This window comes from Dipodomys merriami, unplaced genomic scaffold (assembly GCF_024711535.1).
Source record: "Dipodomys merriami isolate MVZ:Mamm:240054 unplaced genomic scaffold, mDipMer1.0.p SCAF_518, whole genome shotgun sequence".
NCBI lineage: Eukaryota > Metazoa > Chordata > Mammalia > Rodentia > Heteromyidae > Dipodomys > Dipodomys merriami.
Window position 1 is genome coordinate 159,629 of NW_027206089.1, and position 15,994 is coordinate 175,622.

General features: G+C 42.4%; 2 protein-coding genes across 6 annotated transcripts in view; both read left to right on the forward strand.

Annotated features, from left to right (window-relative positions):
- The window catches only part of Chd8 (chromodomain helicase DNA binding protein 8), a 70,782-nt gene extending 65,783 nt beyond the window's left edge, over positions 1–4,999 (forward strand). For all 5 annotated transcript variants that reach the window (XM_069998363.1, XM_069998366.1, XM_069998368.1 and 2 more), the window contains one exon: positions 4,021–4,999. In XM_069998363.1, the coding sequence (XP_069854464.1) occupies positions 4,021–4,593 (573 nt within the window). In that variant the 3' untranslated portion in view covers positions 4,594–4,999. The remainder of the gene's footprint in view (positions 1–4,020) is intronic.
- Positions 5,000–6,019: 1,020 nt separating this feature from the next.
- Positions 6,020–15,994, forward strand: part of Supt16h (SPT16 homolog, facilitates chromatin remodeling subunit) — a 50,203-nt gene continuing 40,228 nt past the window's right edge. The window contains exon 1 of the mRNA XM_069998369.1: positions 6,020–6,198. Within this exon, the coding sequence (XP_069854470.1) occupies positions 6,133–6,198 (66 nt within the window). The 5' untranslated portion in view covers positions 6,020–6,132. The remainder of the gene's footprint in view (positions 6,199–15,994) is intronic.

The window sequence follows — 15,994 nt, forward strand, 5'->3', positions numbered from 1 at the left end:
CATATAAAATACAAGAATTAATAACCTGTGTATAAAGAACCTTTAGGGCTTTTCCTATTTTCTGAAAAACTAAGGGAATTTTGGCAAATCATTTAAACTCTAACTTTCACATCATCAAAAAGTAGCAGTCTTTAGTGTAAATATTCAGAAATCGAACCTGAGGCCTCAAACATACTATGCAAGTGTTCTACCACTGAACTACAGCCCCACTTAGGTAATCTCTTGAAAATTTCATAATTCTCTATATTCTAGGAGTGCTTGGGAGTGTTACCAAGGAAAAGTCTTGTAGCCCGGCGCCAGTGGCTCACTCCTGTAATCCTAGCTACTCAGGAGCCCGAGATCTGAGGATCTCGGATCAAAACCAGCCCAGGCAGGAAAAGTACGTGAAACTCTTATCTCCAATAAACCACCAGAAAACTGGAAGTGGCGCTGTAGCTCAAGTGGTAGAACGCTAGCCTTGAGCTGAAGAGCTGAGGGACAGCGCAGTTTCCTAATGATTAGATTGAGCGTCACTAATAGGTCAGTAATGGAAAAATCAAGGAAGCCATGTTTTACAGTTAATAACAATTTTGGTGTCTGGATTTATTCTGCATCATGATAATGCACTATTTAGGATTAACTATTTTTTTAACTATTAACTATTAGGATTAACTGTTTTTTTCTTTTCATCAAAATATCTATAAAATTTATTTTTGGCTATGCTTACCTTAATCTAGAAGTTATATTTTTTTAACCAGATGTAAATCAATGGTTGGTTGGTAGCATCCATTTAAAATGAAATAGTACTTTTGTATATTTGCTTTGTTTGATCATTCTTCATTAGATTTTCTAAGTATTGATAAAAGTGTTTCCATGGAAGAATATTTAATTTCCACTTTTATTATCCCTACAACCAACAATAGAATAATCGGCAGAATGGTTGATAAGGGAGTGGCTGACGAAAAGGCTGATAACCATCTGTCTCAAGTTAACATTTTCAAGCAGACTGTAGAAGGACTTCTTCCAATACAATTATTTCCTAATCCTTGAGTTGATAAATTTAAGAAAAATTGTAGGAAATCACAGAAAATTTAATATAATTAAGTACAAATAGTACTTATTTTTTTTAAGAGACAGGTTTTAATGTATTACCAGGCAACAATCTCCAGGCTTGAGCAATTCTCCTGTAAGCCTTCCTAGTAGCTGAGACTCTAAGCATGCATCCTGTTACACAGCACTTTATTTATTTATTTATTCATTCATTTATTTTGTGTATCTATTGCCAGTACCCTGGTTTGAACTCAGGGCCTCACATTTGCTTACACCTGGTTCCACTTGATTCACAAGTGGGCTTTTGTTTTGTTTTGTTTTGTCAGTTGTGGAACTTGAACTTGAGCTCTTTATGCTCAAGACTTTGAGCCACTTTGAGCCACAGCTTCACTTCCAGTTTTTGAGCAGTTAATTGGAGATAAGAGTCTCACAGGGACTTTTTCTGCTTGGGCTGTCTTTGAATTTCAGTCCTCAGATCTCAGCTTCCAGAGTATCTATGATTACAGGCATGAGCCACCAGTGCCTAGCCACAAGTGGGCTTTTTTTTTTTTTTAAATGCAGGCTGACTTTTTGAACTGTGATCCTCATGATCTCAGTCTCTTAATTTCAGCCAGGATTATGGGCATGAGCCACTAGAGAGTGGTCTAACATACAATTCTCTCTTCCTCTCCCCACCCACCATTTTTTGTGTACCTGTACTGGGGCTTGAACCCAGTCTGGGTCCTGTCCCTGAGTATTTTTTGCCCAAGGCTAATGCTCTACCACTTGAGTCACAGATCCACTTTGGTTTTCTGGTGGTTAATTGGAGGTAAGAGTCTCACAGACATTCCTGCCTGGGCTGGCTTTGAACTATGATCCTCAGATCTCAGCTTTCTGGGAAGCTAAGATTACAGGCAGAGTATTGGCACCTAGTATAAAACTGGTCATAAAGCTGGTACTTCATTCTTTTTAAAAATTTTTTAAAATTTATTTATTGTGAAAATACCATACAGAGGGGTTACAATTACATGAGCAAGGTAATGAGTACATTTCTTATCAAGCATTGTTGCCTCCTCTGTTTCCCCTTCCCATCCCTTCCCATCTCCACCCCCTACCCCCCACCCTTGTGTTACTTCATTCTTAATAGGATCTGCAGGAATTTATGTGCTATAGTTTTATTTTTATTTATTTATTTATTTTGGTCCCATCCTGGGGCCTGAACTCTGGGCCTGGGCGCTGTCCCTCAGCTCTTCAGCTCAAGGCTAGCGCTCTACCACTTGAGCCACAGCACCACTTCTGGCTTTTTTCTTTTTGCTTATGTGATGCTGAGGATGAGGAATCGAACCCAGGGTCTCATGCATGCAAGGCAAGCGCTCTACCACTGAGCCACCTTCCCAGCTATAGTTATATTTTAGAAATCCACACAAAGGGCTCGGAAGGTGGCTCAGTGGTAGAGTGCTTGCCTTGTATGTATGAGGCCCTGGGTTCAATTCCTCAGCACCACTTAAGCAGAAAAAGCTGGAAGTGGTACTGTGGCTTAAGTGGTAGAGCACTAGCCTTGAGATGAAGAGCTGAAGGACAATGCCCAGACCCAGAGTTCAGGCCCCATGACTGGCAGAAAAAAAAGAGAGAAAGAGAAATCCACACAAGCCAGGCACTAGTGGCTCACACTTGTAAACCTAGCTACTCAGGAGGTTGAGATCTGAGTGTCACAATTCAACGCCAGTGCAGGCAGGTAAGTCTGTGAGACTCTTAACCACTAGAAAAGACAGAAGTAGGGGCTGGGAAGGTGGCTCAGTGGTAGAGCGCTTGCCTTGCATGCCTGAGGTCCTGGGTTCGATTCCTCAGCACCACATAATCAAAAAGAAAAAAGCTGGAAGTGGTGCTGTGGCTCAAGTGGTAGAGCGCTAGCCTTGAGCTGAAGAGCTGAGGGACAATGCCCAGGCCCAGAGTTCAGGCCCCACGATTGGACCCAAAAAAAGAAAAACCAGAAGTAGCACTGTGGCTCAAAGTGGTAGAACACTACTAGAACACTAATAGCCTTGAGCAAAAAGCTCAGGGACAGCACTGAGTTCAAGCCAGAAAAGGAAGGAAAGAAGGAAGAAATCCAACAAAATTAATTTTATTTCAAGGTCAAAATATGTTTCCATGACAGTTGTTAGTCTTAGGTTGGAATGTCCAAAGACAATAGGTACCAGTTGTGTGAGTTTAGTGCCATTTCACCCACCAAAGCAGGGGTAACTTTCAACCTCACAGAACTTAATCAAAACTTACAATCAGAGCATATTTAAAATTCAGTTCAGTCTACATGGAAAATTATTCTCTTAAATTTGGCAAGACAACAGCTACCCAGACTTTATGGTATACTAGATATCCAGATTTTTTTTTTTCTCATCCTGGTGCTTGAACTCCGGGCCTGGACACTATCTCTGAGTCCCTTTCCCACTCTACCACTTGAGCCACAGTTCCACTTCTGGCTTTTTCTTTGATTAATTGGAGATAAGAGTCCCACAGACTTACCTACCCAAGCTGGCTTTGAACCACAATCCTCAGATCTCAGCCTCCTAAGTAGCTCAGACTACAGCTAGGCTTACTGTGCCTTGTTCCAGAAGTCTTAATCTGTTCCAGATCTGATATGATAAAACTATAAATGTTAATATACTTTTGCTGTACTTCAGATGGTAAACTGTGAACAACCGTCACTAAGCAAGTGCATTGATTTATTGACAGTCTTAGATCTTTTACTAACAAAGGTAAGCATTTATGAAATGGTTTGTGTAGGGTAAAAGTGTATAGTCACAAGGAAAAAACTCCTGGTTTACATGGTTGTCTGTATCAGATCTCTCCTCTTAGCTTTAGCATTGAAATGCTTCAGCCATTATTAGTCATCGCTGACTCCACCTGTTTGGCCTCTCTTAAGACACAATCACTGAATAAACAATAAGCTAGAAGTCTTCTGGCTTGTTTTTTCCCCCCACTTGTTCTTTACTATCTTTTATTCCTGTCTCCCAGGGTCACTATGCTGAAACTGCTTTCAACCGAGTTTTGCCAGGGCCTATTGCACCGGAGAGCAGCAAGAAGCGGGCTCGTAGGACACGACCAGACCTTTCTAAGATGATGGCCCTGATGCAGGGTGGAAGCACTGGGTCCCTATCTCTGCATAATACCTTCCAGCACAGCAGCAGTGGCTTACAGTCTGTGTCTCCTCTGGGTCACAGCAGTGCCACTTCTGCATCTTTGCCTTTTATGCCGTTTGTGATGGGCGGTACAGCATCATCCCCCCATGTAGACTCCAGCACCATGCTTCATCACCACCACCACCACCATCACCACCCCCACCCCCACCATCACCACCATCACCATCCAGGTTTGAGAGCCACTGGCTACCCATCTTCACCAGTGACTACCACCTCTGGTACTGCCTTTCGGTTACCACCACTACAACCTGAGGAAGAGGATGAGGATGAGGATGAAGATGATGATGATTTATCTCAGGGCTATGATAGCTCAGAAAGAGACTTCTCACTCATTGATGATCCTATGATGCCAGCCAACTCAGACTCCAGTGAAGATGCTGATGACTGAAGCCCCAGCATAGTCCCCCTTGCTTGAGTGGCTGCTGAATTTTCACTTACTCTGGCCCTTGGACTACAGAAAAGCGGGAGGGGCAGGGGAGATATGGGAAAACCCAAGACTCCAAGAGGTGAAAAGGAAAAAACTTGTACCTGATTGCTCCTAATTTTGAGAGGATTGGGTGGTCAGGGGAACTCCTAAAATAATACATGACCACTTCCTCATTTCTGGGGAAGAAAAGGAGACTAGAGCAGCTGGTGTGCTCACCCCTCCCCAGACACCTCTATTAACCACAGACTATGTAGCGCTGGCCCTAGCCACTGGCAGAGCCTGTTCCTGGCGAACTGTGGACACAGCTGGAGGGTCAGGAACTGTTACCTTCCTTCCCCTTGGCATTAATAAATTTAAGTTAATCCTTTTCCATTCTTCCCTTGTTCTATACGTGGTAAAAAAAAAAAAAAGTATTAGTTTTAAGCATGATGGATATTTTTAACATCACTTAAGTTCTATACTGTTTTTAAGTTACCTTGGGTAGAAGAGACAAGTCATTTGTACTTGTATAAACGGTACATATAAATGTATATAAATGTATTCGCTGAAGCCAAAAGGGAATGGCTTAAGGCAAATAATAGGAAAAGTGTTCGGGTCCAAGTTTTTCAACAGGCGAGAATTTCAAGAATATCATGCATATTTTGTTTCAAACTAAAATAATGGAGCTTGAGGAAAAGCCATTGAATAGTGTCACTTTTCTTGCACTTGGGTGCAGAAGGGGCTCTGATCAAGGATGTTCTCACGAATTGGGCGGGATTGGGGTTTTTGGAGCCTCCCCCCTCCCAAGCCATTTGTTCTAATACCATTCTACCATCCTATCGTTCGGATGAAGCATGGGCATTTTATTTCACTTTCTGTGGCTAAGTCTATCACCATTTCCCAGTGGCCACCTGGAGCACTTAATCCAGGCGAAGCAGTGTAGAGTTTGTTTTCCCACCGTTCCTTGGCGGCACGCACCCGGTGCCCCTACAGCACGCCGAGTCCCGCTGTTTCCGCTTCTCGGCTGGGGTGGGCCTCACCGCGCGCGGCTTGCAAAGGGCGGGGCGAGCGCCTCCGGCGCCCACCTCCCGCTCCGCCGTAAAACGACGGTAGGCGTACAGTTCATCTTCGGAAGCCGCGGCGGGCTTGGGCGGGGGGCGGGGCCGGGCGGCACGTGACGACGTCGGCTCGCGCGCGGCGGGGCTAAGTTGACGGGATGCCCCGCGAAAATCGGTTCTTTCTGCCCAGCACGTTTTATTCATTTCTTTACTTTTCTCTCTCTGTGTCTCTCTCTCTTTCTCTCTATCTCTCTTTCTCTCTCCGCCCACCTCCACCCTATGGAGAAAGGATTTAAAACATGTACCGCGCTGACGCTGTCGGGACCCGGAAGCGGAAAGGGCATCTGTGAAGTCGATACTTCCGGGTCACTGAGCGAGTGCGGGATTCCGGGGCCGAGAGCGGGTGGCGGAGCTGGGACCTCTCGTGATTCTCGGAACCCGAAGAGAAGCGGTGTCCGGGGCTATGGCTGTGACTCTGGACAAAGATGCTTATTATCGGCGAGTTAAGAGACTGTACAGTAATTGGCGGGTAAGGATGATCCGTAATTTCCCCCAAGGAGCCCCTCGTAGCCATCCCATAATAATCCATGTTTCTCGGCGCCCTTTTCCCCCCCTTTTGGTCAGGGATTCCCGGGTTCAGTCACGCGCCTTTTTCTTTGCCATGGAATCATTCTCCGCAGGCGGCTACGGATGTTGCCTTGTAACTGGGACCCCCCCCCCATCTCTGTCCCGAGGCCACCACCATCTTCCCCCGGTGCCAGCCCCGTTCCTGCATTACAAGCTCTCGTAGTTTCTTCCCGCCCTACGAGAGGCAACCTCTTTTCCCTCCCTCGGTCCTGCCCCTCCTGCAGGGTTCACAGGCGCCCACGCAGTTGCTCTGGCCCTCTAGAACCACAATTTTCCACCCCGTGTCCCGCCACAATTCTAACTGCTCTCGTTCAGAAGATATGGAGGGGCAAGGGTAGTGGTCGGGCTTCTCACGTTTCCCATTTGAGAGGCTTGCTGGTGTTTGAAAACATTGCTCCTGCTTAGTGGTTCCATGCTCTAGGCCCCGCAGTGAGTAGCAAGTCCTCATGCTGAAAACCCGCAGGCATTAGTAACAGTTGTTTGTTTGTTTGTTGTTTTAAAGATAATGCCTAAAACATTCGTTTCCTTGTTGGCACGTGTTCAGAAAAAGCTGTGGAAGTTCCTAGTCTTTGAAAGCCTGGGTAGTTTTGCTGTTTTAAAAGTGCACATAATTTAAACTAGTTTTTACAATAGTTGTTAGTTGAACAAACGATTGCTTGCATTCTGTGGTGCAGCCTGAGCTGGGTAAATGTCTGTGTATGTATACATATATATATCATATATTGTATGTAAGTATGATAAAGACTTGGAAGCTGGAAATGTTTTGACAAAAATAATCAACTCTTGATTTTAACGTTGTAAATTATCTTTCAAATTATTAGTGTACTGAAGGCAAGCAATAAAAGTCGGTTGTTTTCCTGCCATATTTCAACTTTTGAAGCTAAATGTATTAAACAATTTAAAATAGATTCTTTCACTTCATTAAAATTCAGACAAGAACTTTATGCTGATGAATGGTAATTTTGTTTAAATTTTTTTTTATTCATTTCTACCATTAGACTCCATCACTATCACACTTACTTGTTTCCCCTTTTTTATTTTTGCCAGTCCTGGGGCTTGAACTCAGGACCTGGGCACTGTCCCTGGTTTCTTTTGCTCAAGTTTAGCACAATACCACTTGAGCCACAGCGCCATTTCCAGCTCTTTCTGTTAATGTGGTACTGAGGAATCGAACCCAGGGGCTTCATGCATGCTAAGCAAGCAGCTCTACTACTAAACCACATTCCAGCCCACACTTATATTTGAAGAATATATAGAAGAAACTTTTTTTTCTAATATCGTGTGTGTGTGTGTGTGTGTGTGTGTGTGTGTGTGTGTGTGTGTGGTGTGTGTGTGTGTGTGTGTGTGTGTGTGTGTGTGCGCCCCAACCTAGAAGTTAGACTTAGGGCCCCTCACTATCCCTTTTGCTTTTTCACTCAAAGATGGTACTTTACCACTTGAGCTACACATTCATTTCTGGCTTTTTGGTGGTTAATTGGAGAGAAGAATCTCAAGGATAGGGCTGGGAAGGTGGCTTAGTGGTAAAGTGCTTGCTTTTCATGCATGAGACCCTAAGTTTGATTCCTTAGCACCACAGAAGCAGAAAATGCAGAAGTGGCCCTATGGCTCAAGTGGTAGAACGCTCACATTGAGCTGAAGAGCTGAGGGACAGCATCCAGGCCCAGAGTTCAGGCCCCACAACCTACCTCAAAAAAAGCATCTCAAGGACTTTTCTGTCCAGGTTGGCAGTCCTCAAATCTCAGTCTCTTAAGTAGCTAGGACTAACAGCCATGAGCCCCCAGCACCCGAGATCTTCTGATGGTTAGTACATCTTTAGATAATAGTAATAATCAGAAGCCCTTTCTCCCACCATAAACCCTGAAATTATATACCTTTGAGGTTGTTTGCAGTCCCAGTAATTCAGAGTTCAAGTTATTTTAAGGCTATAGCAAATAAAAATTGTTTATTATAAATTACATTTTTCATAAATTATGTCCTAAAACAATTGCAATATGGCACACTTAAACATGAAGCCTTTTCATTCCTTGCTATCAGCCTTTTTATTTGTTCTAAATATCTTGATGGATTAGTTCAGTATACCCTCTCCCTTAAACATATCAAATAACAGTAATACAGTACAAATGTGTAAAACTAAATGTAAGTGCTTTATAAATAGTTGTTTCATTGTTTAAAAAAATCAGGAGAGCCGGGCACCTGTGGCTCACGCCTGTAATCCTAGCTACTCAGGAGGCTGAGATCTGAGGATCTCGTTTCAAAGCCAGCCCGGGCAGGAAAAACTGTGAGACTCCTATCTCCAATAAACTACTTAAAAAACCAGAAGTGGCGCTGTAGCTCAAGTGGTAGAGCACTTGCCTTGAGCTGAAGAGCTGAGGGACAGCACCCAGGCCCAGAGTTCAAGTCCCACAACCGACCAAAAAAAAAAAAAAGGAGAAAATGTTTTCATGATCAGAACAGATGTCATCCTTTTTCCCTTAAATATTTTCAATCCACAGATGAGGAATTCATTTAAGAGATCGGAAAATAAGACTGCTGACGAAATTGAAATAGTGTGTTGGGGAGTGCAATTCAGTGCTAATGTGCTTGCCAAGTGTGTGTGAGGCCCTGGGTTGGATCCCCAACCCCCCCCCCCATCTTCCCACACACACACACACACATACACACCACCACCAAACAGCACATTGAACAGATCTCCTTAGTGACTCTCCTATTGTTTTCTAATTCTTTTTGGACATTTGAGTCTACACCAGTCCTACCTTTTGTGTTTTAAGTTAGACCTGCTAAGAGCAGAAAGGAATTACAACTCCTATTTCTGCTTTAAGTGGTGCATCATGAAAGTAGGCTGTAAGTTTCTCCCATATCCTTGTATTCACTGGTTCCTTATTCAAGGATTTCCAGCCTTTATGGATTGTGATTATTTTTAGCTAATATAATATGATTTATGTCATCCAGTGGATGAAACAGTTTACTTATCATCCTGGGGTTTCAGACACTTGGAGAGAGAGTTACAATGTTCAGGCATATCTATCATATAAGACCTATTCTTTACCTTTAGTACATCATCCTGTGGGAGGACCTTGACTAAGGTCTGCCTTTTATCACTTAAAATTTTATTAAGCGTCAGAATTGCATCTGTTTTGAAGAGAATTTGCTATAGTAATCAATTGCATTCATTCATGTAATTCTTTTTTGTCAGCATTAGGATAGTGGGTGGCTATGATCCCAAAAAGGAAGTTTGCTAGTGAAAACTAGTAAGATACAGTGTGTCAATTCTTCTGACAGTTGCTTTGCTGATTTTCATTTTAGCTTGGTTTCTCACTTAGGTTTTTCCTGTATTACTTTCAGAATAGCAATGAATTACTTCTGCTTATCAATCATTTTTTGTTTGTTTGCCATCATTCAGATTTGAACTCAAGACCTCGTGTTTGCTTAACTCAGGTTTTTTGCTGTTTATTTTTGGAAACGGAGTCTTAATAAAAGTATAATCTTCCAGACTTCAGCCTCCTCAGTAGCTAGGATTGTATGTGTGAGCTATCAGTACCCAGCAACTTAGTTTTCTGCTTTTGTTTTTTATAAAGGGGTTTCAACTCAACATGTCAGTTTATGAGTATAGTATATCTTGGTTGATGTTACCCCTTCCATGATTATCCCCCATCTTTCCAAACTCATCCATCCCCCTTATATTATTTAGTTCCTTTTTCACATGTACATTCAATGTGACTAGTTGCCTTCCTTTCCTCTCTCCATTCATGTTCCCCCCCCCCAAAAAAAAAACACATTTCCTGGTATTCATTTGTTAATCTACTGGCTAACATTGTTTATAACATTGTAATATTGTTACACCACTGGAATCCTCCCCTGAATATACCATACTATAGTCAATTTGTGTTTATATGTGTATGACCTTGTGTATGTTTTGTTTAGATCTAACTTCCACATGTGAGAGAAAATATGCACTCTTTGTCTCTGAGGTAGATTTACTTAATTTTCTAGGTCCATTCGTTTACCTGCAAATAACATCTATTTCTGATAGATGACGAAAATTCCCTTTCCTTTATGTGTGTGTGTGTGTGTGTATACACAATGTATATGCCCACCACCTAGTTCTAAGTACAATATCTAATGTGTACACACTCATATATATACTTACATATATGTGTGTATAAATTATATATACCCACCTAGTTTGTGTGTGTATAAACATATACATATGTATATAATATTTTCTTGGTCCATTCATCCATTGTACGGCATTTGGGCTGTTTCCATAACTTGGTAATCATGAATAGTGCAACACTAAATATGGATGTGCAAGTGTCTTTTTTTTTTTTTTTTTTTTTTTTTTGGTCAGTTATGCAGCTTGAAATCTGATCCTGGGCACTGTCCCTGAGCTCTTTTTGTTCAAGTCTAGCACTGTCACACTTTGAGCCATAATGCCACTTGTGGTTTTTTGGTGGTTAATTGGAGACAAGAGTCTCACTTTCTTGCTCGCCTAGCAGGATCCTCAGATCCTCAGATCTCAGCCTTCTGGGTAGACTTAGAGTAGTTTTTGGGTTTTTTTTTGTTGTTTTGGGGGGTTTTTTGTTTGTTTTTTGTTTGTTGTTGGTCTGGGGCTTGAACTCTGGGCCTGAGTGTTGTCCCTCAGCTCTTCAGCTGAAGGCTAGCACTCTATCACTTGAGCCACAATGCCACTTCTGGTTTTCTGGAGATTTATTAGAGATAAGAGTTTCATGGACTTTCCTGCCCAAGCTGGCTTTGAACCGTGATCCTCAGATCTCAGCCTCCTGAGTAGCTAGGATTACAGGCGTGAGCCACCAGCAACTGGCTTAGAGTAGTCCTAAGTATAGTGTTTTGAGGAATCTCTAAACTACCTTCTAGAGTGGTTATACTATTTTACATTTCCAGCAACTATGCAATAGGATTCTTTTTTCCCGTGTTTCTGCTAGCATTTGTTGTTCATATTCTTGCTGATGGCCCCTCTTACTGGTGTGAGATAGAATCTCAGTGTTGTTTGTTTCCTTTATGGCCAGAAACATTGAGCATTTCTTTATGTGTTTATTGGCCATTCTTATTACTTCTGAGACGTTTCTTTAGCTCCTTTACCCATTTATTAACCAGGCTGTTGATTGATTTTTTTGGTGGTTTAGTGTCTTGAATACTCTGGGTATTAGACCCTTGTCGTTTGTAGACCTGGCAAAGATCTCCCATTCTATAAGTTGTCTATTTAGGTAACTGTTCTTTGATGTGCAAAGGACAGCTTGATGCAATCCTATTTGTCAGTTCTCTCTCCCTTTTGCTGATCTGTTGGAACTCTACTCCAGCATTTCAGGCTGTTTTTGCAGTGGTGGTTTTTGAGCTGGGGTCGTGTGTTGTCCAGGGTAGATTGGAACTTATTATCATCCTGTCTTAGTTTTCTGAGTGTAGGTATTGCAGACATGCTCTACTGTGTCCCTGTTTAACTATCTACTTTGTATATATATTTTTTTGTATCCTATTACTAACTGTTCACCGTGGCATGTAGTTAGCTGTTCAGTGAACACCAATGCCAAATTTCTGAGCTTTCAGGTATCTGGGTTTGAACTGATTTTCATGTAAGCTCTAATTACAGTGACCTTCCTTTTCTGCAGCTATTCACCTGTTGTTCCTGTGTGGCTGTTATTGGCATATCCTTTTCTACAATTTCAGTAATAAATTATGTGAGAATCCTAACTATAACCGAACTTTAAAAAATGTTCCCTTTTCAAGCCAGGTGCTAGTTGCTCATATCAATAATCCTAGCTACACAGGAGTCTGAGATCTGAGGATTGTGGTTCAAAGCCAGCCCTGGCAGGAAAGTCATTGAGACTTACCTCCTGTTAACCAGCAAAAAGCCAGAAATAGAGCTGTGACTCAATGAAAAGAGTGCCAGTCTTGAGTGAAAAAGCTTAGAGACAGTATATCCTGGCTCAGACTTCAAACTTCAGCATGTGGGCATGCGCACACAAACACAGTTTTCCTTTTATATTACCCATTTGGTTCAAAGGGAAGGTTGGTGTTCTTTGACTCTGTATTTTCCCATCTTTTATTGTGTAGATCTCACATAAACTTTTACACATTCTGTGTTACATTTTACTTAATTCTCACTTTAAAAATTAGTTTTAAGCCAGGCACTAGTGTAATCCTAGTTACTCAGAAGGCTGAGAATTGAGAACCTCCATTTGAAGCCAGCCAGGACAGGAAAGTCCATGAGACCTTATCTCCAATTAACTATCAAAAAACAGCTAGAAGTGATACTGTGGCTCAAATGGTAGAACATTGTTAGCCTTGAGCACAAAAGCTTAATTGCATTTTATTTTTCCTTTTTCAGTATTGAGGTTTGAACTCAAGGCTTTGTGCTTACTAGGCAGGCATTTAATTCATTGAACCATGCCCCAGACCTTTTTGCTTTGGTTATTTTTTAATATTCCTACCAATGCCTCATGATTTCCTTGACTCCTTGCACATAATTTGAATTAAAGGTGTGCTAAGTTTTGTACTGTATTGAATCATGATTTTCCCCAGCTCTTCTTCCCAAGTTGCTGGGATTAAAGACTTACAACATGGTACCTGGCCCTAAGAAATCATAGTTTTTCTGAAAACCTTAAAAAGTTACCTGCCTTAAAGGCAAGTACTTTCAGTTATTCTCTTCCTTTCATCCCACCCCCACTCCCTTCCCCCCCACCCCGCCCAAGTCCTCAGGCTTGAACTCAGGGCCAGGGCCCTGTCCCTGAGCTTTTGTACTTAAAGCTAGCACTCTGCCAGCTTGAGTTACCACTCCACTCTTTTTGGTGGTTAATTGGAGACAAGTTTACTAGAAGCCTGGAGCTGGTGACTCATGCCTATAATCCTAGCTACCCAGGAGTCTAAGATTGTGGTTCGAAGCTAGCCCAGGCAGAAAACTCCTTTAGATTCTTATCTCCAATATGCTACTTAGAAAAAGCCAGAAGTGGCCTTGTGGCTCAAGTGGTAGAGGTTAGCCTTGAGCACAAAAAGGCTCAGGGATAGCACCCAGGCTCTGAGTTCAAGCCCCAAGACCAAAATAACTGAGTTTCATAGATCCTCAGATCTCAACCTCCTGAGTAACTAATATTATAGTCATGAATCACTGGTGCCTGGGACTTTTTTTTTTTTCTTTTTGGGTCCGGTCATGGGGCCTGTACTCTGAGCCTGGGCGCTGTCCCTCAGCTATGCAGCTCAAGGCTAGCACTCTACCACTTGAGCCACAGCACCACTTCTGGCTTTTTTCTTTTTGCTTATGTGGTGCTGAGGAATTGAACCCAGGGCCTCAGGCATGCAAGGCAAGCGCTTTACCACTGAGCCATCTTCTCAGCCCGCCTGGGACATTTTTCATATTTCTAAATAATGTCTCTGTGTTGCCATTTCTTGAATTGTGAATTATAGATATTTATGGTAGATTAGGACTTTATTACAACTTCTCTACTTCCTGATACTTGAAATTTTATCCTTTTTTTTTTCCCCCCTCGGTCATGGGGCTTGAACTCTGGGCCTGGGCACTGTCCCTCAGCTCTTCAGCTCAAGGCGAGTGCTCTACCACTTGAGCCACAGCACCACTTCTGGTTTTCTGGTGGTTTATTGGAGCTAAGAGTTTCATGGACTTTCCTGCCCAGGCTGGCTTTGAATCGTGATCCTCAGATCTCAGCCTCCTGGGTAGCTAGGATTATAGGCATGAGCCACCACTGCCTGGCAATTTTATCCTTTTCATAACATCTTTATCAAAAGTTTCATACATAAAAATTAAACAAGCTTTTTTTTATTGTAAAGATACTATAAAGAGGGTTACAGTTACATGAGTGAGGTAATGAGTACGCTTCCTATTGAACATTGTTACCCCCTCCATTGTTTTCCCCCTACCATCCCTTCCCTCCTTACCTTCCCCGAGGTTCTTTTTTTTTTGATTGTGATTAGGTGATTACATAATTTCCCGAATTTCACAGTATTGTGGAATAATCATGCTCATTTAAAGTCGCAAGTTCATTCCAACTTTCCTGGAGCAAATTGTCTATCACAGTCTATAACATATAACGGTGTTAACATGTTATACACCATACATTAAACAAGCTTTTTTTTTTTTTTTTGGTTTTGTTTTTTGTTTTTGTTTCAGTGGTGGGGCCTGAACTCTGGGCCTGGATGCTGTCCCTCAGCTCTTCAGCTCACTGTGAGCGCTATACCAACTTGAGCCACAGCACTACTGGTTTTCTGAGTGGTTATCGGAGATAAGTGTCTCACTGAGGGGGCTTGGAAGGTGGCTCAGTGGTGGAGTGCTTGCCTTGCATATATGAGGCCCGGGGTTTGATTCCTTAGCACCACATAAGCAGAAAAAGCCAGAAGTGGTACTGTGGCTCAAGTGGTAGAGTGCTAGCCTTGAGCTGAAGAGCTGAGGGACAGCGTCAAGGCCCAGAATTCAGTCCCCATGATGGACAAGAATGAAAGTCTCATAGACTTTCCTGCCGGGGCTGGCTTTGAACCACAATCCTCAGATCTCAGCCTCCTGAATAGCTAGGATTACAGGGTGAGCCACTGGCGCCCAGCCATTAGCCTTCTTAATCTCTATTCACAATTTTTATCAAAGTAAGTTACTGTCACTTATTTACATTGTTACTATCATGTAAATGTTTTTGCTTTTAGATAGAAATGGAAAAATCACTGCTTTTCCTTTCTCCCATTGATTTTTTTTCCCCCCCATGGCATCACATGACCTAGACAAACCAGTTTTTTTGTTTTCCTTGGTGTTTTATGTTGTTTCGTTTTATTTATTTTTGTCAGGCGTGGGGCTTGAACTCTGGGCCTGGGCTACAGGCTTGAAACTTTGATTTAAAATCCTAGTACTGGAGGGTGAGGAGTGATTAGAATGTGAGCAAGGTTCAGGTATGGTGGTTCATGCTTACAAACTAAGACTGAATTAGAAGAATCACATTTGAGGCAGCCTGGGCTACATAGCAAGACGTTTCAAAGAAAAAGAGTTGCAAAGTGATTTAGCTACTTTTCTATATTAAGAAATAAGGCAGTAGGGTGCCAGTAGCTCCTGCCTGTAATCCTAGCTACTCAGGAGGCTTAGATCTGAGGATCATGGTTCAAAGCCAGCACAGGCAGAAATATCAGTGAGATTCTTATCTCCAATTAACCACTAAAGAGCCAAGTGGCTCAAGTGGTAGAGCACTAGCCTTGAACAAAAGAGCTCAGGGGCAGCAAACCTCAGTGCCAGCATTTAAAAATATATATATGGCAATAAGAAGCTGATCGAGCTGGGTACTGATGGCTCACGCCTGTAATCCTAACTACTCCGGAGGCTGAGATCTGAGGATCGTTGTTCAAAGCCAGCTGGGACAAGAAAGTCCTTGAGATTCTTATCTCCAATAAACCACTAGACAACTGGAAGTAGCGCTGTGGCTCAAGTGGTAGAGCACTAGCCTTGAGCTGAAGAGTTGAGGGACAGTGCACAGGCCCTGAGTTCAAGCCCCACGACAGAAAGAAAGAAAGAGGCGGGGTGGAGAAAAAGACTGATTGAAAGTACTGTATGAATAGGGCTTCACAACTGGAAGATGTTACTTTAGGTTATATGGGCTAGACTTACTTCATGGAGGACTCCATTATCAGCATCTAAATGGAAAAGTCCTCTATTTCTTATCTTTGTCTCATTTTATCACTTGTTCAGAATGGAAACT